General features: G+C 61.2%; 1 protein-coding gene across 1 annotated transcript in view; it reads left to right on the top strand.

Annotated features, from left to right (window-relative positions):
* Positions 1 to 2,544: 2,544 nt before the first annotated feature.
* The window catches only part of PAPLN (papilin, proteoglycan like sulfated glycoprotein), a gene marked incomplete at its 5' end in the record, with an annotated part of 37,556 nt that continues 18,360 nt past the window's right edge, over positions 2,545 to 21,740 (top strand). Inside the window, 13 exons of the mRNA XM_080661193.1 lie at positions 2,545 to 2,598; positions 6,551 to 6,666; positions 7,535 to 7,595; positions 7,928 to 8,030; positions 10,282 to 10,412; positions 11,331 to 11,454; positions 11,949 to 12,029; positions 12,115 to 12,287; positions 12,447 to 12,570; positions 12,993 to 13,119; positions 14,024 to 14,231; positions 14,748 to 14,930; positions 17,067 to 17,208. Of these exons, the coding sequence (XP_080517319.1) occupies positions 2,545 to 2,598; positions 6,551 to 6,666; positions 7,535 to 7,595; positions 7,928 to 8,030; positions 10,282 to 10,412; positions 11,331 to 11,454; positions 11,949 to 12,029; positions 12,115 to 12,287; positions 12,447 to 12,570; positions 12,993 to 13,119; positions 14,024 to 14,231; positions 14,748 to 14,930; positions 17,067 to 17,208 (1,627 nt within the window). The remainder of the gene's footprint in view (positions 2,599 to 6,550; positions 6,667 to 7,534; positions 7,596 to 7,927; positions 8,031 to 10,281; positions 10,413 to 11,330; positions 11,455 to 11,948; positions 12,030 to 12,114; positions 12,288 to 12,446; positions 12,571 to 12,992; positions 13,120 to 14,023; positions 14,232 to 14,747; positions 14,931 to 17,066; positions 17,209 to 21,740) is intronic.

Below are 21,740 nucleotides of genomic sequence, written 5' to 3'. Positions count from 1 at the left end.
CGTCTGAGCATTCCTCACTGCCTAGGGACATGACCTGCAGGAGCCGGGGGCCTTGGGGGTGAGCTCCCCATGGGGGACTTTTCTCTGCCCCAAGGAGGCCAGGAGAGAAATGGCCAATGGCTGGGGTAGCCAAGGGGCAGAAGGCAGAAGCGGAGGTTAAAGGGACCTCCCACTGCCCATGTGCCCCAGGGCCAGCGCTGTTTCCCCGGGGTGGGTGATTTCCAGCTCCAAAAAAGGGAGGGCAGGCAGAATGCCTTGGCTGAGAAAAAGGACAACTAGGAAAGGAAATTAAATGTATCACACTCATTGCGCCCCTACCTTGATCCCAACTAGTGCCCTGGGCACCGGTGATAGGGGTGCAAGCTTTACCCTGAGGGACCTCCCAGCTGAGTCAGGGAGACTCAGGTTCCCACAGCAGACAGGGACTGCGACTAAGAGCAAGGGACAGGACCCTGCCTGCTGTGGTGTGGGGGAGGATCCTAGAGAAGATGACATTTGACCAGGGTCCTGAGGGATGAGTAGGAGTTTGCATGGTAGAGGGTTCCCAGAGTGCATTCTGGGCAGCGGGAAAAGCCAGCTGGTGGGGGAAACAGCGGCATGTCCGTGGGAAAGCTCGCTGTGGCCAGAGTATGGAATTCAGGAGAGAAGACAGGCCGGGCTGGACACGAAGTGTTGCATGCAGGGTGAGTGTGGAGGGCGACGGCACAAAGCTGGAAGGGTTGGGCACAGAGGGAATGGGACTGGAGAGGTGACCGGTGCCCGCAGAGTGGGGACCAGGCTTGGCTCAGACCAAGGGCATCACTGCGGCGGCCTCTCCACGGAGGCATGATCTCACCCCAGGATCCGGACGGGTGTCAGCAGGTGGGGGTGGAGGAGGGGAATGGGGCGGGGAGGAAACCAGCCAGCCCGGGAGAGAGAAAGTCCGAGCTCGGGGCTGGGCTGGGCGGGTACCGATGGAGCGGCCCTGCCAGCCCTGCGCGCCCGGCGCTCCTGGCGACCGGTAGGAAGTCGGAGGGGCCGCAATCCCGCGCCGTGCAGCTCGCCCCGGGGCTGCCGCAGGCATTGCCCGCCTGGCCCGCAGGGTGTCGGGGAAGTGGAGAGCCCCCGAGGGGCCCCCGTCCCGGCTCTGCCCACCGAGGTGGGAGCTGAGCGGGCCACCGCTCCGCACCGCGCGCCCTCGGGACCGGGTGGGGGCTGCCGCTTCCGACGTGCGGCGCCTTTGGGGGCTGCACCCGGAGGGTCCCCGGGCGGGTGGGGTGGCGCGAGGCAGGTGCCCGAGGTGGCGGTGCTGCCGCGGGGGCACCTCCTGGGGCGGCGGAGGAGGGCGTCCGCTGGTGACCGTGCGGGGGTGCGGCGCGCGGGGACCCCAGGCGTGAACCCGGGCAGGCCCACACCGGAAGCGTCCCTAGTAACAATGATAAGGAAAGTTCTTTCCTCCGGTCCTTTCTTCAGTCTCTCCCTTAGCTCGGCTCACCCCGCCCCTGAGGCCGGAACGAGGCTCCCACGGTACCACCTCCTCCCCGCCCGCAAGCGCTGTGGTTACGGTGGGTGCGGGCGCAGCGCAGGGAGGTAGCCCGCCGCCGGCCTCCCGCCTCGCCCCCACGAACCCCAAGAGCCTGATCTGACTGTGAAAAGAACTACATGAATCACCGTTGGTGCTAAATTAACGGAACATGTAGGTCGTTACACGTGCCAGGTTCAATTCTGCTGAACTGGCTTATGTCTGCTCTGTTTTATCCTTGCAAACTGAAGTCACTTCGTACTTAAAAACTAAAAGAACATTGCTACAATTACAGATCTTACATTTTAAGCATACAAGTCAGTACCCGTTTGATGTTTTGCACTGAACGGGACACATTGCTTATTTCATTCTCCTGTACAGTGACATGTACACACATGCATGCACAGTGCACGCACTGCACAGACGGAGCACACACCACACTGCCTGTGCACGCATCACATGCTCACGCACACCAGACAAATCCACAAGGCACTCTGTACACACACACACCGTATTGCACACGTGCGCACACTGACTGCTTAAGGGACCCGCCAGGGAGCTTCCTCAGGACAGAGAAGAACTGGCCTGGGTTTAAAGTAAGATACAATTAACATTTAAAAAGCATTTAAATTTAGGTTTTAAAATGCCTGAAGAGACTTTGTAAAAACGTGTATCAGTGAGTTTTTAAGCAACTTGTGGAATGGCTTTTTAAAAAGGCCTCTCTCGCTGAGTTAAGAGTGAATCTGAGCCTTCAACAAGGAAGTATTTTCAGTCGCCCTCTTTTCCCTCTGGAACCCTGAGAGGCGTTCCTCTTGCACGTTCAGAAGCCGGTTGTAGACCGGCCTTTCCTCCCTCCCGCGCTCCGCCGGGTCTCAGCGGCTTCCCTCGCGTCCTCCCGCTGCGGGTCTCCTGTCACCTGTGCGGAGCGGGAAGAAGGAAGACGCCCCGCCCGCCCTCAAAACCGCCGTCGGAGGCCGGGGCTGTGGTGGGGCGGCGCCTGCTCTGCCCCGCCCGCTCCAACCCGACCTCTCCCGCAGGCCGAGATGCAGCTGCTCTTGCTCGTGGTCCTGCTGCTGGCCCCGGCGCCCGGGGCCTCGGTGAGTGTGGCCCTGTGCGGCCCAGACGGCCCTGCTGGGGGACGGGTGTCTGCTGGGGTCCCCACCCGTCCCCCCCTCCCGTCCCCTCGCGGTGGCGACAACCCCCGGAGAGGGCCACGGTCGGGAAGATGGGGTGGGAGGAGGCCAGTCCGCAGCCTGAGCTCCTTCTAAAAGAGGTAGGACCCGGGCTGACCTAGGCGCCCAGAACTGCTCCCCCGGCTGGGGCTGCAGTTCGCAATTGCAGGAATGGCAACCCCTCAGCATCACCCCCTCAGAAGGAGCTGGGTGCAGCTAATGCTGGGAACCGCTCCCTGGGGTGGTCTCCCGAGGTGGAAGGAGGGGGGCCTTGCTGGCACCAGCCAAGGTGCAGAGCTAGGTGGCCCCCTCCACCAGATGCCAGGGACCAAACCCTGCTGTCCCTCAGCTGCGTGGCCTAGGGGCGTGGGGTGCCAGCCATTCTGCCCCTTGGGGGCGAGCGTCTGGAGCAGGGCTGCAATAGAACTTCCTGCAATGTTGGAAGCGTTTTCCACCTGTGCTTTCGAATACGAGAGCCACTGTGTCCACGTGGCTGTTGAGCACAGAACAGTGGCTAGTGCAACTGAGGACCTGAATTTTTAAATTTGATTTTAATTCATTTGAATAGCCACACGGTGTTAGTGGCTACCTCACTGGTACAAATGTAGAGAGTGGGCACAGAGAGCCATCTGGTGATCCGCGTAGCTGTTTCATTAACGGGAGCCCAAAGGACAGGGCTCCCTGGATCCTGAGATAAGGGAATCTTCTGAGGGAGCTACGATTAGGGAGGGGAGGGTCTGCAGAGCGGGGCCTGGTCCTGTCAGTTCTCCTGGCTTTGCCGGGTGGAAGGCACAGGGGCAGCCAGGCCCCCTCCTGGGGAGCTCTCAGCCTTGCCCTTCCTCGGTGAGGCAGGCAGGGAGAGGAAGGGCTGGAAGTGCTGCCTGGGGTGGGCCGGAGATGCTGCTCTGGGGAAGTGTGAGCTGAGGATGAGAAGGGCCCCAAAGGGCAGGCAGCGGTGGACATCAGCGGTGGGCAGCCAGCATGCCTCCAAAGCCCCACCCATCCAGCACCGGCCCGCCGAGCCGTGGTGGGCTAGAGCCTTCCTTCCTCATGTCCTTTCCACCACCTGCCAGGTCCCCCCATCAGCTCTGCATGGTCCTTGCTCCTGAAGTGCCACATCCGGTCCTTGGGCAGGCTTCTTCCTGGTACTGGGGTGCATGAAGCTCAGTGGAAGGGTTCACGGCACCAGCCTCAAAACCCCAGGGTGAAACCCAGAGGCACCCACTAACTGCAAATCAGCAGGCCAGATTCCTTCAGTTTGGGGTGATCATGCCCGCCCGCAGGTTGCCGTGCAGATGAGATGAGCCAAGGTTCACAGGGTCCTGGGCTCTTAAGTGCTCTCTCCCTTAGGAACACCTGAGTAGCCTTCTCCGACCTGCTCAGCATGCGTGAGCTCACGGGCTGAGAGCTCCCCTGCCCCCTCCTCCACTGTCTGGGGGAGGGTGTGGGCCACGCTCACTGCTCTGCGGCCCCTGGTTCTGGTTCTGGTTGGGGCCGGATCCACCACAGGGTCCCCCAGCCGTTCTCGGGCTGTTCTAGTGCTGGCAGGGGTCAGCTTGAACAGTGAGTAGAGGATTAAGAAGGGATGAAGCAGAGAGTGGCTCTGCCACCACGCCCCTTCGTCCCGCCCCCAACCCCGTGGGGGGAGGCTTCCTGAGGCCATGCATTTCCAGCCCCCTTGACTCCCACCCACACACCTCCTCTCTCTCATACCCCTCACACCTGTTCCCTGTGGCAGCCGGTCCCCCTGGGAAAGGGGGCTCCTTGCCCAGGGGGGAGTTGCAGGAGGAGTGGGTGGGGTGCTGAAAGCAGCAGGAGGCAGGTGAGGACAGGCCAGGTGAGGGCGGACGGGACCAGCTCATTCTGGCTTCCCAAGTCAGCTCAGCTCGTGGTTTGGGTAATTACAGGGAACCAAAATGCGCCCGCGCCGCTCCTGGCTGAACGTGCTCTCTTCCCTCAGAGACTGTGGAATAGTGGACAGGGCGCGGCCCCGGATCTGGCAGGCTGGGTCCCCCAATCCCGCCTGCGGGTGGCCCTGGGCCAGTGGATGCCTGCCTCGCAGGTGCCTGGAGGGTGAGGCCAGGGGATGCTTGGAGGGCTTGGTATTTAGAAGGCCCCGTGTCAGGCCAGTCCTTCCCCCACCCCATCCTCGCCCCCCAGGGTGGCTGGTGGCAGAGGTGTCCCTCGTTGCCTTGTCCACACAGTAAGCCCAGCCCTGCCCCGGGGAAGGTGGGCTGGAGAGGCTTAGGGGCTGTGCTCCAGGAGCAAGACTCACTGCAGACAGGCCTTGGTCAGTGGGTAATTAGTAACCAGGCCAAGGCCAGCAGCATGAGAAAGCAGCAGCCTCTGTGGCTGCAGCTTAGACTGTGTTGATGAGACTGTGTGCGTGTGTGTGCGCCCGCGCACGTGTGTCTGTGTGTATGTGTGTATGTGTGTATGTGTGTATGTGTGTGTTTGTGTGCTGGTCACCCCTGGAAAGTCGCCTTCCACCCTCTATACTCAATATCTTCCCCTTTAAGATAGAAACTTGATCAAGTGGACTCCAGTTTAAATTTCACTGAGAGAACACCTTGCTATTCTTGTTCACTGGTTTTCAGAAGCCCGGCCATTCTGTCCCGGCTAGAAGCGAAGGATAAACAACTTGCAGAGTGAAAGCTAAGAACTTTGGTCTGGCTGGCCCTTCCTTCTTGGCTTCGTGTGTGGTTCAGCACATTCGTGTGGTTTGTTGTGACTCAGGGTGCTGGTTCTATTGTGAAGCCAGGATCACTAGGCGTTCGGCACCAGGGGTGCTGGAGCTGAGCTGGGGTGAACTGCGGGGGCATGAACTCGCCTGAGACCCTGTGACACCTGGGGAGACTGGAGCCTCTGGAGCCAGACCTGTGGAGGATCCTTCTATCTTGGCTTCACTGGTCGAAGCCTCTATTCCTGAGTTACCTCGTGGTGTAGAAGGCTGCTCTGACTCCAGCCATCACACCTGCTTTCCAAGCAACAGGGAGGAGGACAGGAGAAGGAAGAAAAAGGACAAATGCATGTGCAGGCTGTCTCTTGAGATGACTGGGGGCTGCTGCCCAACACTGCATCTCATTGATGAGAATTACTGATACAGCCACGGTTAGCGGCAGGAGGTCTGGGAAATGGATGGGGCGTGGGGGCAGCCTGGTGTCCAGCTAAGAGTCAAGGATTCTCTTACAATGGGAGAAGGGGAAGGTAGACGCTGGGGAACTCCTGGGAATCGGCCCAGAGTGGCAGGAAGGAAGCACAACCTCTCCCCCAGCCCCTCCTAGGATTAGATGAACGTATTTTAATAGGCCAGAGCCACAGACCCCTTCCAGAAGCGAGGTCACCACACAGGGCAGAAGCAAGAACAAGGCGTGCTGTGGCTGTTCCACGCTAGGCCCTGGTGAAGCGTGGCGCTGCCTGTGGGTGCACCTGCACAGAACGCCTGTCCTTCCTGCCCTTTTATGTCTCCCTCCTGGAAAAGTCTGCTCTGCTGACCCAGGGCTCCCTGCAAGGCAGTCTGCAGACACCTTGACTGTCAAATCAGACTCTGCACAGGCCAGTGGATAGCATCGTCAGGGAGCAGTTCTCTGCCACCAGCATGGTGCCTGCAAGGAGCCGGAGCAGCTGTGGTGGCTGCTGTGACAGATGGAAGAGCTGCTCCGGCTCCTTATGGTGAAAGCTGGCTAACGCAGGGGACTGTGCTGGGGTGTCTGGCAGTGCTGCTGAGTCCTGAAGAGCAGCTCCAGGAGGAAGGGCGCCACTGAAGCCCTGTCTGGGTGGGGGTGTTGTTTGTAGGCAGGACCTGCGTGAGCCTCCAGGTGCCCTGGTGGGGCCTCGGAGCACTGACTCAGGCTCCTGAGCGTGCCTTCTCCTCCAGGCTCCCAAGGTGAGGCGGCAGAGTGACACCTGGGGCCCCTGGGGTGACTGGAGCCCCTGCAGCCGGACCTGCGGAGGGGGCATCAGCTTCAGGGAGCGCTTCTGCCACTCACAGAGGTAGGGGGGCTGGCCGGGCAGCCTGTTAAAGCAGGGCAGCGGGTAGGGGTCCCCTGGGTCCTGGGCCAGGCGTCCTGGGCCACCGGGCAGCACCCCCATGCAGCAGCTTTGTCCTGGGTGCAGCATGGATGGAGTATTGGAAATCAATCAATTCCCGGGCGCTTCCGCTTGACTTCCATTATCAGCTCTATTTCGGGGGCGTTGGAGCCACGCCTGCTTCATCCACCCCTGAGTCTCTAGCTCCCAATGCAGCGAAGGCACACGGCAGGTGCAGCAAATTCCCGTCAAATTAATAATCTTCAACGATGCTAACCTGTGCAGTGTCTGCCTCCAGCCTTTGTCAAGTATAGATCTTTCCCTTCACGTGACTTAAGACCTACTATGTGTCCTGTGCCCTGATAGGTGCTAGAGAGGGGTGGGCACAAAAGACGGGGCGATGACACCTTGCCTGTCAGTGGGTTTAAGTCACTTCTGAGAACCTGTGTGAGGACAAAAGTGAGATACTAGTCTAAGTGCCTGGTACTCCTTAAGTGGCAGAATAACCTTACCCCGAGCGGGTATTGACAGGCTGTTTCACCTCCCAGAGCAGAACTTGGGGCTTCTCTGGAAATGTACCTTCGGAGGCAGAGTGGCCCCAGTTAGGCCAACTCCAGGACGGCTGGGCCCTGGGTCTCCTCCCAAATACAAACGAGGGGCTCATGCACCTACTAGCACTACGGGGATTTATGTGTGTGGGCAGCCCCCCCGCCCCCCCTCCCACATGGACTTGCCCTCTCCGGCCCTCAGAGGAGTCCCACCGAGGCTGGGGCCTGCGGGAGAGCCCCAGGAGGGATCGGGGTGTTGGGTTACTGGTGCTCTTGTCCCACAGGAGAGATGGGGGCTCCAGCTGCGTGGGCCCCACTCGCAGACACCGCTTTTGCCACATCGAGGTAAAGCCCACGCAGGGAGGCAGGGAGGGGGGCCAGCTTCCTAGACCCCCCACCCCGCTGACATCCCGGCCCAGGGTGCCTCCTGTCAGTGCTCGGGTGCGGGAAGCCCCTTCCTTACCCCCCAGTGACAGAAAGGACAGCTTCCACAGCCCTCCCTGCAGCAGTCCCAGCCCCGCCCCGCCCGCCCCTGGAAGGGAGCCCTGGGGGCCGCTCCGCCTCCCCGAAGCAACAGCAGGCGTTGGGGGGACGGGACCCGACCTCCCGGGGACCAATGGGCGGGCAGAGCCCAGGGGTCCCCCACCTTCCCCTCCCTGGCCCCGTTGCCCCCGCAGAACTGCCCCCCAGGTGCCCGCGACTTCCGGGCAGAGCAGTGCGGGGAGTTCGACAGCCGGGAGTTCCAGGGCCGCAGGTACCAGTGGCTGCCCTACTACGCGGGTGAGTGCGCGCCTCCGCGGTCCGCCTGCGTGTCCCTGCGCCTCCCCGGCTGTTCGGTGTTTTACACGCTCACTCTTGTTTCACACGCTTCGTACCGCAGTGTGGCCGCTTGGTCAGCTCCGTTTGAAAATCCCGAGCAGCCCTGCACCGCCCATCCGCCCCCTCCCACCCCCACCTGCCCACCCCACCCCCACCCCCCACCCCCACCCCCCACCCCCCCACCCCACCCTCACCCCACCCTCACCCCACCCCCACCCCCACTCCCACCCCACCCTCCCACTCCCACCCCCACCTGCCCACCCCCCACCCCCAACCCCCCACCCCCACCCCACCCCCACCCCACCCCCACCCCACCCTCACCCCCACCCCTCCCCCACCCCACCCCCATCCCCACCCCCCTCACCCACCCCACCCTCACCCCACCCCCACCCCACCCCACCCCACCCCACCCCACCCCCCACCCCACCCCCACCCCCCTCCCACCTCACCCCCACCCCCACCCTCACCCCCCTCCCACCCCACCCCCACCCCACCCCCATCCCCACCCCCACCCCCACTCCACCCCACACCCACACCGTGCAATTTTAACGGGAAGCGTGGCTGTGGCTCTGCCATTGGAGCCCCGTTTTGGCGTGTGGCCTGCCCCCCTGTGCACAGAGCGGCGGTGAGGGCGGTGAGGGGGGCGGGGCCGGTTGGCAGGAGCCGGGGCCTCAGGGTCCCTGGCCCGGCTGCTCTGGGAGCTTTGAGGAAGGGGACGTAGGCTGTTAATTTTTAGAGCAATACAATACGGTTGAGGGAAAAACAGCACAACAACAATATTGAAGTAATTACAGCACTTCAACTGAGCCAGAGACACCTCAGGACAGTCCTGCCTGTTGGTTTCCCGGCTCGCTGCCAGTCCTGCCTGGAACACTGTGGCCTCTGGGTTCCAAGTGACGGAGTGCGCTCTGGGGTGGGGGCGGGGGTCTCGGCTAGAGGGGGAGCCCCAGGGGCGACCACTGCGTTCATCGCTCCTCCAGAATTCTGAGGAATATGCTGAAAATGACTTCAATATATCCGTGGTATAGAAACACAAAGAAAAGGTTAAAAAGGGCCACGGAGGGTGCCTGCTTTGTGGTGGAGGTTCTGACAATCCTGTTAGCACTCCGGGCTCTTTAAACTGTGTGTAAAATATTTAGATCAATGTAAAAATTAAAACAAGAAAAAAAGTGACCCTAACCCCACCTCTTTTCTAGGGTCACTGCTAACATTTCATTCTGGCCCTTTTCACATCATTTTCTCTATGTGTTGACATATTTGTAATTATGACATAGTACCATTTTGCATGCTGTGATAAGCATTTTCCTACATTTCTGTATAGTCGTCATACATTTTTAAAAAGTCCTCACCTGAGGATGTTTTTATTGATTTTTAGAGAGAGCGTAAGAGAGAAACATCACTGTAAGAGAAACATTGATCGGTTGCCTCCCAAATGCATCCTGATGGGGGATCAAACCTGCAACCTAGGTATGTGCCCTGACTGGGAATTGAACCCATTGGGGTACAGGACAACGTCCCAACTGAGCCACCCAGCCAGAGCAAGTCCTCATAAATTTTAAAAAATATATTTTTATTGATTTCATAGAGGATGGGAGAGAGAGAGAGAGAGAGAGAGAGAGAGAGAGAGAGAGAGAGAGAGAGAAATATCAATGCTGAGAGAGAACCATTGATTGGCTGCCTCCTGCTCGCCCCCTACTGGGGATTGAGCCTGCAACCTGGGCATGTGCCCTGACCGGGAATCAAACCATGACCTCCTGGTTCATAGGTTGATGCTCAACCACTAAGCCATGCTGGCCAGGCACGTTCTTATAATTTTTAACAAAATTATTAATGTGCACAACATTCTATGGATAGGTCATTCTTTAGAGAGTCCCTGATTGTTAACACTTGGGTTAGTGTAGATAATGCTGAGATAGACCCCTTCGAGTGTCTAGTTTTTTCCTTATTCTGGGATTTCCTTAGACTTGAGCCCTAGAGATGCAGCTGTTTTGTGGAGAACATCCCCTCTCCCTGGGAGGGGAGTGGGACTCTGAATCCCTTAGCGGAGGCTGCTCCAAGGGCTCCCCCAACACCCCCCGACCCCCAGTTTGTGTGTTTCTGGCCCAGCCCATGCTCCGCTGTGGCTAGGCTAGGCCTGAACCTCACTATTTCCTAAGGCCTCCTGCTTGCCCTTCCCTGACTCCATCTCTGCTTTCCCCTTTGCCTTTCCCAGCCCCAAACAAGTGTGAGCTGGCCTGCATCCCCAAGGGGGAGAGCTTCTACTACAAGCACAGGGAGGCCGTGGTGGACGGGACGCCCTGCGAGCCTGGCAAACGGGACGTCTGTGTGGATGGCACCTGCCGGGTGAGTTTCCCCGGCCCCAGCTGGAGCCTCCCTGCCCAGCCAGCAGCGCCAGTGGCCCTCCTGAGCTGGATGTCTTCTCAAGACTGGATTCTCAGCTGCCTTTCATCACAGATGCCCTATGACCTTCTTACCTTTCCCCCATGAAAACTCCAGCCCCACAGTGAGAGCAACCCTCTGGATGGCAAGTTACAGAACCCAGCTCAAACAGACCTTTAAAAAAGCCACAAGGGACGGGCTGGCTGGCTGCAGGCGTGTGCGCGGTGGTGCCTGCGGAAACCTCTCTCCTCGCCTGTGGTCCTTCCCTCCTGCGGCTCGGGCTCCGCATTCGGATGAGGCAGGCTCCTTCTCTGGGCTGTGGGGACAGCCCCAACAGCTCCAGGCTCGGCTGTCCCAGCCTGACGACTCCCCGGGAAAGGAGTTCCATTCCTAGGGGTTTCAGTGACCTGGGTTGCCTCTGATTTGTTTTAACTTGGGGCTCCTCTCAACCATTCTCGGAGCGAGGCTTACAGCCCACCCATTTGCCCAAACCCACTGTTGGGGAGCTCTATCCAAGCTCTGTGGGAGAGATGGTCCCCAAAGGAAATGAGGTGCTACTGCCCGAGAAGGGGAGATGGGTGCTCAGCAGGCAGAAGAGGTGGATTGTCAGCCACAGGCCAGATCCAGGTTTTCTCAGCCCTTGGCAGTTCTAAGCTTCGTGGTTCATCTGACAGGTTCTTCAGATTGTTGCAAACCACCCGCCCCCCCCGCCCAAATTTCCAGTCTATTTATTGAAAAAGATCCACATATAAGTGGACCCACACGCTTCCAACCTGTGCTGTTTCAGGGTCAACTGTAGTTACTGCTCCTCCCTGACCTGGCCAGGCACCCAGGGTTCGAATCCTGGTGTGTCGGTGACTCTCCTCCCTCTCTGCCTGGCAGGCTGTGGGCTGTGACCACCAGCTCGACTCGTCAAAGCAGGAGGACAAGTGTCTGCAGTGCGGGGGTGACGGCACGACCTGCTACCCGGTCACCGGCACCTTTGACGTCAGTGACCTCAGCAGAGGTGGGGTCCTCCAGAGGGCCACAGGCAGCTGAGACCAGGTCTGCTGCCTGAGCCTTCCCTGCCCGTCTGCTGCTCTGGCTCACAGTGGTCATGGCACGGAGGGCTGACCTGGCGCTCAAGTCATGCCTGAAAGGCCTGAGGTCATGGCTCAGGGTGAGGCCAAACCCTTTCACAGGAGCCCGTGGGCCCCTGATGGTTCCGACCTCTGCCCACGCATCCCGTGTAATCTTGTACGGCTGCCACCTAAATGCCTCCTCTCGTCCCTTCCCCATCTGCCCTCTCCGGTCAGTCTGGGTGCCCGAGCCTGCCCTCCCCCCGACACTGGTTTTTGCAAAGCTGTTTCCTCTTTGGGGACACTCATCCCCAGGCAGCCCAGCCCTGCGGCCTCCTGCTTGCCCTTCCCTGACTCCATCTGTGCAGCTGGGCGCATGGTGCCCTCCGGGCCAGCTCCTCCCTATGGCTTGAGTGGCCCCAGAGTGTCTCCGCTTCCTCAGGCTACAACCAGATCCTCATCATTCCCACGGGGGCCACCAGCATCCGCATCGAGGAGGTGGCTGCCAGCAGGAATTTCCTGGGTGAGGACAGTTGGGTCTGGGGAGGTGGGGGCCCCGGCAGGGGAGCTGGTGGCCCTGGCAGCTGACGGGGGCTCGCCCTGCACAGCGGTGAAGAGCATCCAGGGTGAATACTACCTCAACGGGCACTGGACCATCGAGGCCGCCCGCGCCCTGCCCGTGGCCAACACCATCCTGCACTACGAGCGGGGTGCCGAGGGGGACCTGGCACCGGAGCGGCTCCATGCCCGCGGCCCCACCTCGGAGCCCCTGGTCATCGAGGTGAGCAGGGCTGGCGGGAGAGACCTCTGGGGTGAAGGGGGCACCTGGTCCCCTGGAGGCTGTGGCAGGTACCTTGGGCCTTGGCCGGCAGGAGGGCTGGGGAACGAGGTGAGGGGGGAGCTGTCGGCGACAGGCCTCAAGGAGGACCCTCCTGCACAGCTCATCAGCCAGGAGTCCAGCCCCGGCGTGCGCTACGAGTACCACCTGCCCCTGAGCACCCCCCGGCCCGGCTTCAGGTGGAGCCACGGCTCGTGGAGCGACTGCAGTGCTGAGTGTGGCGGAGGTGAGGCCGCGGCCCAGGGGACAAGCCGTCCTCTCCTCGCGCTCCAGCCCTGCGGGGGAGGTGGACAAGTACCCGAGACAGCGGCAGGTCCTGGGGTCACCTTGGGGAAACCCTGGGGTCGGGGGGCTCCACAAAGGGCCCCCACCTACACTAGGAGAACCAGATCTCTTAGGAAAAGGTTCCATGGCAGTGGAGGCGAAGCCTGGAGCCCATGACCAGCTGTCGGGGTGGGGTGGGGGGCATTGGTCACTCATAGCTAAAACTCTGAGCCTCAGTTTCCTTGTCTGTAAATTGGAGATGATGATGGCACTTCCCCGGGGTTGTCTGAGGCTTGATCAAGGTGACCAGCGTGGTGCCTGGCCCAGAGAGGGCGTTTGGTGAGTGTTGCCTCACCAGCTCCCACCATGGCCGGGCCTCTGCAGGTCACCAGTCCCGCCCAGTGTTCTGCACCATCGACAATGAGGTCTACCCTGACCACATGTGCCAGCACCAGCCACGGCCGGCCACCCACCGCCCCTGCAGCCCTCACTCCTGCCCGCAGACCCAACGGTGAGGCCCTTGCCAGCCCCTCTACCCATGACGGGGCCCAAGCACTTGGGTGGGAGGGATTGGGGTGCCTAGGCTGCTTGAGGTGTTGAGCAAAGAGGTTGGGTGACCCAGGGCTCCCCACAGCTGTGGCTGGAGTGGGGGCGGAGGCAGCTGTCGCTTGGGGAGGCAGTGGAGGAGCCTGAGCATGAGGCCCCGGCTATTCTGACCACCCTGAATGTGCACACAGTGCCCGGGGCGTCCAGGCTGGTGGCTGGAGGGCTGGGAAGGTACTGGAGGCCCCGTCTGTGTGAGGGGGCTTGGCTCGGCAGGCGCCCGGGGTGGCCAGGGATTGGGCAGAGGGCCTGAGGGTGCCTGCAATGCCTTTGTTCGTGCACAGAGCACCTCTTACCTCACCTGCCCAGAGCCTGGCACCTTGCTGGGCCCGGAGGGGCAGGTAACCTGCAGGCACAGGCTCCCGCAGGGCTGGCGCCGCCATGGTGGCAGCTGGCCGCTTGGGATGGTGGGGGCTGCCCTTTCCTCTGGGTCCTTTTGCCGAACACGGCCCCTCTGGGAGATGCCCCCAACTAAGGTCAGACCCTGAGGGACTGGAGGCTGGCTGGGGGTGACAGGATCTGGTGAGAGGCCACAGGGAGATGCGGGTGAGGACAGGGACATTGAGAGGGAGGCAGCCTGGCTCCGTGGTGCAGGGGCCAGCACACACAGGTGGGAGATGGCCAGGGGGCCCGGGTATTGGCCTTTGTGCTGAGTTCTCTATCCCCCGGCTGCACAGGCCCAGATGGTCAGAGGATGGGCCGGGTGGGGGGGGCCTCCAGTCCACTCCTGTGTGTGAGAGCTGTCACCCCCTCGGGCCTGGGCTTCGGCCCCTGCCTCTGGGCCAGCCTTACCGGTTTCCGCTCCCTGCCAGCTGGAAGACGGGGCCCTGGACACCCTGCTCGGCCTCCTGCGGAGGTGGCTCCCAGTCCCGCTCCGTCTACTGCATCTGGTCCGATGGGGCCGGCGGCCAGGAGGCTATGGAGGAGGTCCAGTGTGCAGGCCTGCCTGGGAAGCCCGCCACCACCCAGGCCTGCAACCTGCAGCGCTGCGCAGCCTGGCGGGAGGAGCCCTGGGGAGAGGTGAGGCTGGGCCCGGCAGGGAGGGCGGAAGTCAGAAGCTGGGTGTTGGGCCGAGGGAGGGCTGGGAGGTTTGTTCTTTGCCGCGGAAACAGATCCAACAAAGTCGCCTGCTGGGTGGGCTTGGAAGCTGTGGCCAAAGCTGGGACAGGGAGCAGGTGCTTAGCCTCCTGCTCCCGTGCACGTCCTCCTCGGAGGTCCAGGCAGGGCAGGCAAGGCTTTGCCTTGGCAGGAGAGGCAGCTGGGCACGTTGCTGGGGGCAAGAGAGGGGCTCGCGCAGTCCCGGCTGTTGGCCACGGCTTCTGACACCTACATATGCTGAAGTGGCAAATGAGGGAAGGTGGAAAATGCACCTCAGCCTGGTGTCGGCATGCATGGCTCAGGCTGGGTGACCTCCGGAGAGTGACTCAGCCTCTCTGGTCCCGGGAGCTGGACATGGGCAGTAGGGCTTCAGCTGTCTGACCCAGCGTGGCTCCTCGGGGTGAGAACAAGCTGCTGCTGACGGCCTGGTCCTTACAGTGTTCTGTCAGCTGCGGTGCCGGGATCCGGAGGAGGAGCGTCACTTGCCGGGGCGATGAGGGGTCTCTGCTGCCTGCCACAGCCTGCTCCTTTAAGGACCAGCCGCCTCTCACTGAGCCCTGTGTGCATGACGACTGTCCCCGCCTCAGCGACCAGGCCTGGCACGTAGGTGCCTGGAGTCTAGTGAGTACTTGCCCCCAATCCCTGTCGCCCAATCCTGGTCCCTTGGTCTCTGGTGGTGGCTGCACATATGCCTGTCCTTGGCTCTGACATGCACTATCAGGCACCTTCCCTCCCTCCCTCCCTCCCTCCCTCTCTCCTTCCCTCCTTTCTTTGTGGATACCCTCAAGAGCTCTCTACCTGCCCCTGGGGCCGCTCCCTGCCCCTGGGGCCGCTCCCTGCGCCTGGGGCCGCTCCCTGTGCCCGGGGCCCGCTCCCTGTGCCCGGGGCCCGCTCCCTGTGCATGGGGCCCACTCCCTGTGCCCGGGGCCGCTCCCTGTGCCCGGGGCCCGCTCCCTGTGCCCGGGGCCCGCTCCCTGTGCCCGGGGCCCGCTCCCTGTGCCCGGGGCCCGCTCCCTGTGCCCGGGGCCCACTCCCTGTGCCCGGGGCCGCTCCCTGTGCCCGGGGCCCGCTCCCTGTGCCCGGGGCCCGCTCCCTGTGCATGGGGCCCGCTCCCTGTGCATGGGGCCCGCTCCCTGTGCATGGGGCCCGCTCCCTGTGCATGGGGCCCGCTCCCTGTGCATGGGGCCCGCTCCCTGTGCCCGGGGCCGCTCCCTGTGCCCGGGGCCGCTCCCTGTGCCCGGCCCGCTCCCTGTGCATGGGGCCCGCTCCCTGTGCCCGGGGCCCGCTCCCTGTGCCCGGCCCGCTCCCTGTGCATGGGGCCCGCTCCCTGTGCCCGGGGCCCGCTCCCTGTGCCCGGGGCCCGCTCCCTGTGCCCGGGGCCCGCTCCCTGTGCATGGGGCCCGCTCCCTGTGCCCGGGGCCCGCTCCCTGTGCATGGGGCCCGCTCCCTGTGCCCGGGGCCCGCTCCCTGTGCCCGGGGCCCGCTCCCTGTGCATGGGGCCCGCACCCTGTGCATGGGGCCCGCTCCCTGTGCCTGGGGCCCGCTCCCTGTGCATGGGGCCCGCTCCCTGTGCATGGGGCCCGCTCCCTGTGCATGGGGCCCGCTCCCTGTGCATGGGGCCCGCTCCCTGTGCATGGGGCCCGCTCCCTGTGCCCGGGGCCCACTCCCTGTGCCCGGGGCCGCTCCCTGTGCCCGGGGCCGCTCCCTGTGCCCGGGGCCGCTCCCTGTGCCCGGCCCGCTCCCTGTGCATGGGGCCCGCTCCCTGCGCCCGGGGCCCGCTCCCTGCGCCCGGGGCCCACTCCCTGTGCATGGGGCCCGCTCCCTGTGCATGGGGCCCGCTCCCTGTGCCCGGGGCCCGCTCCCTGTGCATGGGGCCCGCTCCCTGTGCATGGGGCCCGCTCCCTGTGCCCGGGGCCCGCTCCCTGTGCATGGGGCCCGCTCCCTGTGCCCGGGGCCCGCTCCCTGTGCATGGGGCCCGCTCCCTGCGCCCGGGGCCCGCTCCCTGTGCATGGGGCCCGCTCCCTGCGCCCGGGGCCCGCTCCCTGTGCATGGGGCCCGCTCCCTGTGCATGGGGCCCGCTCCCTGTGCATGGGGCCCGCTCCCTGTGCATGGGGCCCGCTCCCTGTGCCCGGGGCCGCTCCCTGTGCATGGGGCCCGCTCCCTGCGCCCGGGGCCCGCTCCCTGTGCCCGGGGCCCGCTCCCTGCGCCCGGGGCCCGCTCCCTGTGCATGGGGCCCGCTCCCTGTGCATGGGGCCCGCTCCCTGTGCCCGGGGCCCGCTCCCTGTGCATGGGGCCCGCTCCCTGTGCCCGGGGCCCGCTCCCTGTGCATGGGGCCCGCTCCCTGTGCATGGGGCCCGCTCCCTGTGCCCGGGGCCCACTCCCTGTGCCCGGGGCCGCTCCCTGCGCCCGGGGCCGCTCCCTGTGCCTGGGGCCCGCTCCCTGTGCATGGGGTCCGCTCCCTGTGCCCGGGGCCCGCTCCCTGCGCCCGGGGCCCGCTCCCTGTGCATGGGGCCCGCTCCCTGTGCATGGGGCCCGCTCCCTGTGCCCGGGGCCCACTCCCTGTGCCCGGGGCCGCTCCCTGCGCCCGGGGCCCGCTCCCTGTGCATGGGGCCCGCTCCCTGTGCATGGGGCCCGCTCCCTGTGCCCGGGGCCCGCTCCCTGCGCCCGGGGCCCGCTCCCTGCGCCCGGGGCCGCTCCCTGTGCATGGTGTTCTCTCTGTATACATGGTGTGCCCTCTTCTCACCCCATGGGCCCTAGTGCTCCAAGAGCTGCAGCTCGGGCACTCGGAGACGGCAGGTGGCTTGTGCCATTGGGCCACCCGGCCACTGCGTGAGCCTGCAGCGGTGGAAGCCTGCAGAGGTGGAGCCCTGTAACACGCAGCCCTGCCCTCTTCCTCCGGGTAAGGATGGCGTAGAGGCCGGCACCGCACGCCTAGCCAGCATGTTCTGCCTCTGGGCCTTGGTCTGGGTCAGCCCCTGGACAGCCCTCCTCCACCCCTCCCTCTCCTGCAGCCTTCGCCACCTCCTGAGCCAGCCCTGCTCCCCGCTCAGAGTCGGTCCCTTAGCCCGCCCCCAGCTCGCTGTGCCTGCGGTCTCTCTTCGTTAGTGTTCTTGGGCTGCGGTGGTCGGTCGTGTCTGACTTGCAGGGTTCTGGTTAGAAACTTCCTGCGGGCCGGGTCTCTGCCTTCCTTCTTCCTGCTCACAGCCCCCTGGACTTCGCAGGCATGTGATAGGTACTCAGTAAGTGTGTGTTGACTGACTGAGGGCAGTGAGGGGAGGGGGTCCAGGAAAGATTGTCCTTACACACCGCTTCTGCGTCTGTCTCCCCCGCTTGTCCCCACTGGGAAAGAGGGTGTCCCAGGCGTGAGGAGCTGCTGGAGGAAGGTTACAGGGGTGAGCACTTCCTTGGTGTGAGGATGTGATATTCAGGAAAGTGCGGGCTGGGCTGGGGTGTGGGGGTGGCCTTCTGGTACGGTGGAGAGGTGTGTTGGGCCCTGACATACTAGTGATGGGGGCCCCATGAGCCATGATGGGGACCCCGTGAGCTGTGATGGGACCCCGTGAGCTGAGATGGGACCCCGAGAGCTGAGATGGGACCCCGTGAGCTGAGATGGGACCCCGAGAGCTGAGATGGGGCCTCGAGAGCTGTGATGGGACCCCGAGAGCTGAGATGGGGCCCCAAGAGCTGTGATGGGACCCCGAGAGCTGTGATGGGACCCCGTGAGCTGTGATGGGACCCCGAGAGCTGTGATGGGACCCCGAGAGCTGAGATGGGACCCCGAGAGCTGAGATGGGGCCCCGAGAGCTGTGATAGGACCCCGAGAGCTGAGATGGGACCCCGAGAGCTGTGATGGGTCCCCGAGAGCTGTGATGGGACCCCGAGAGCCGTGATGGGTCCCCGAGAGCCGTGATGGGGAGCGGTAGGATTCCATGGAAGCACATGGCAGGGTGGCCAAGAACCAGTGGCCTGGAGTCCACAGCTAACCTGGGCTGGGCTCAGATCTCCCTCCATTGCCGACCAACCATGTGGCCCTGGGCAACTGCCCCTCCCCTCTGATTCTGTTTGCCCCCCTGTATAATGGGGTTAGTAAGAGGGACTTGCCAGGCTTGTGGTGAGTTGCTTGGCACAATGCCTGCGCCACAGTCCTCGAGGAGCGAAGGGCCGGCCGTGGCGGAGAGGCCCCTGGGCCAGGCCCTCGTGATGCAGGAGCAGGAGGCTCCTCGGGCTCCTCGGGCTCCTCGGAGTCCAGCTCCCTAGAGCCACTTCCTGGGAGGGGTGGCCCTGAGCCTGCCCGAGAGAGGCATTCGCAGGGCGGAAGGGAAGGAAACGGGGAGAGAATTTCAGGCCAGGCTGAGTTGTTAGAGAACCTCCACCCACAACGATTTTTAAAAAAATTCTTTATTGTTGGAAGTATTACATGTGTCCCCTTCCCCGCACTGTCCTCTCCCAGCCTGCCCCGACCCCCACCCGGCACAATGGTTTTTATAAAGTGCGCTCATTGTGGAAGATCTGGGGAATTAGAAACATAGTTTATGTAGAGAAGCTCGGATTGCCTTTGATCCCGGCCAGTAGTGGCTTAGCGTGCTTCCTAGTGATGCGTGTGGTTTTGTGTCCGCTTTTCCCCTTTAGGGCCATTTGGTTTGGGACCATTTTTCCAGTCTCAGGATTTCTAGGAGCTTCACAGATGCTCATGGGCGCGAGTGGAGAATTGCGGGTTCCCGCTGTGTGACTGATGCTGTCCTGCAGATGGTGGCCCGGGAGGAGGGCCCGGGGGTCAAAGGAGGAGGCCATGAGGGTGGGTGCTGAGTGGACACCGGCAACCTCTGCTTCCTCCTCTTAGAGCAGTGCTCGCCACTAGAAATAGAACGCCAGCCACAGATGGCATTGAACATTTTCTGAGAGCCACGTTAAAAAAATAAAAGGAAATAAGTAAATTTATACTTAATAACATATTTTACTTAACATGCAATTCAAATAAAAATTATGAATGGAATATTTTTGCATTCATCCTACACAAGATTTAAAAATAAATAAATCCTAAGAATCCAATATATAATTTGCACTTACAGCACAGCTCCATTCGGATGCGAACATTTCACTGGCATAGGTGATCAACATTTAGATTTCATAAAACGTGCAGTTGACAGAGTAGATTGACTACCCAAGTTGTTCCAAACATACTGAGGTGTTTTCCTATAAATGAATCAAGCGTCAGTATTTAAATTTAAAATTAAATGAATCCTAATGAACGAATGTCAGACTCAGTTTCCCCATCACTCTGGCCACATTCCAAGTGATCAGTACTCTGCCCTCAGCCCAGGGAGCGAGGGTGCTGACAGGAGGTCTCAGGCTGCGGGCATGCCGAGGGCTCGGATTATATTGGTCAGTAGAGCCCACGGGAGCCACTGAAAGTTCCGGAGGAAGCGGTGACGCCATGAAGCTGTTGGGGAGGACAAAGTGGGCACCTGCCCGAGGGTCAGACTGACGGGGTGACAGTTGGGAAGCAGGAGCTGGGTGGGGAGCAGGCCGCAGACATTCTATGAAAGCAATAGAAGCCAAGGGGCAGGTGCTGGCTCAGCAGAGCCTGACCCCAGAGGGTGTGTGGGAAGGGGTCCTGGGCGCCGGGGAAGCCTGAACAGAGGGGTGGGGAGAGTCCACAGGGGGAGCCGGAGGCAGGGTGGGCTTGGCAGACAGGTGCCTCTCGCCTGGAGGTGGCAGGACAGCAGGCGGAGAGTCCCCGGCTGGCTGGGGACTGGGAATTGGTCTGAGAGAATGGGGGGGGGGGGGAGAGGGGGGAGGAGGGAGAGGGGGAGGGGGCGGAACTGGAGGGAGAGTGTGAGTCCGGAGAGAGGTTTTGGCCCGGGTGGGAGGGCAGTAAAATGAACACACAGATTTTACTGCGTATCTACTGAAGTCTTCCAACCCTGCATTGTTGTTTTGTAGTATCCCCTGGGGACTGGCAAGATGCAGTCCACGTGGGAATGGACTTTTCACTTTTTAACTTCCTTCCGTTATGTAATAATGTGCGTATGGTGGAAAATTTGAAAAACGCTAACAGATAGGAGAAAGGACCCCCCCCATCCCACCCAGCACACGCATCCACCCACGAAGCACTTAGAAACTTCCACTACGAGCGTTTGGGGTGTGTTCTCGAAGTCTTATCATTTTAAAAAATTCCTGTTTTCTTTACTCAGCCTTTTGCCTTTTTCTCCAACATTTTATGATGAAAAACATTTTGAATAACTGTCATGGTGATTGAGTATAATAAGCCATAACATTCACCCATTCTAATGATATAATTCATGATTTTTAGTAAATTTACCCAGCTGAACAAGACAGGGGAAAATTTTAAATATGGAAACATAGAACTGTATAGTGAGGAGCCGTGTACCCACCTTCTAAATTCTACAATTAATATTTTGTTATCTTTTTATTATTTTAAAAATATATATATTTTATTAATTTTTTACAGAGAGGAAGGTAGAGGGATAGAGAGTTAGAAACATCGATGAGAGAGAAACATTGACCAGCTGCCTCCTGAACACTCCCCACTGGGGATGTGCCCGCAACCAAGGTACATGCCCTTGACCGGAATCGAACTTGAGACCCTTCAGTCCGCAGGCCGACGCTCTATCCACTGAGCCACACCGGTTAGGGCTTGTTATCTTTTTTAAAAATATATATATTTTTTATTTCAGAGAAGAAGGGAGAGGGAGAGAGAGAAACATCGATGATGAGAGAGAATCACTGACCGGCTGCCTCCTGCACGCCCCCTACTGGGACGAGCCCACAACCCGGGCATGTGCCCTGGACCGGGCTGCTCTTCATTATTCTTTTCTGCTCTTCCCTCCAGCAGCCCAATTACTTTCAATGTGGACTCTTTACTGAGGTAAAATCCACATTGCATACGGTTAAACATTTTAAGGTGTTTAACTTGGTGCTATTCGGTGGGGTCACATGTTGCTCAACCACCAGCTCTCCCCTCGTTTCGGAAATGTTCGTCACCCCACGAGAGAATGGTGGACCCACCAAGTCATCACTTCCCGAGCACCCCACTCCTTCTCGGTAACCTGATCTGCTTTCTGTCTTTATGGGTTTGCCCATTCTGGACTTCATCACGGAAAAGGACCCGTGCACCTTTAGAGCCTGGCTGCTTTCACGTAGCAAATGCTTCGGAGGTGCACCAGGTTGCAGCATGCACCAGCACATCAATGCTTTTTCTTTTTAAATTAATTTATTATTATTGACAATATTACAGATGTCCCCCACCTCCCCCCTCTACTCCCCTCCAACCAGCCCCCGTCCCCTGCCCCAGGCCTTCACCATGCTATTGTCCATGTCCATGGGCTGTGCATATATGCATGTAAATCTTTGGTTGATCTCCTCCCTCCCACCCACAAGGCCGTTGCTTTCTATGGCTGAATAACTCTT

Source organism: Plecotus auritus, assembly GCF_963455305.1.
Source record: "Plecotus auritus genome assembly, chromosome: 1".
NCBI classification, from domain to species: Eukaryota; Metazoa; Chordata; class Mammalia; order Chiroptera; family Vespertilionidae; genus Plecotus; species Plecotus auritus.
The sequence above is the reverse complement of the archived record's forward strand: the minus strand, read 5'-3'. Positions and strand labels throughout refer to the sequence as shown.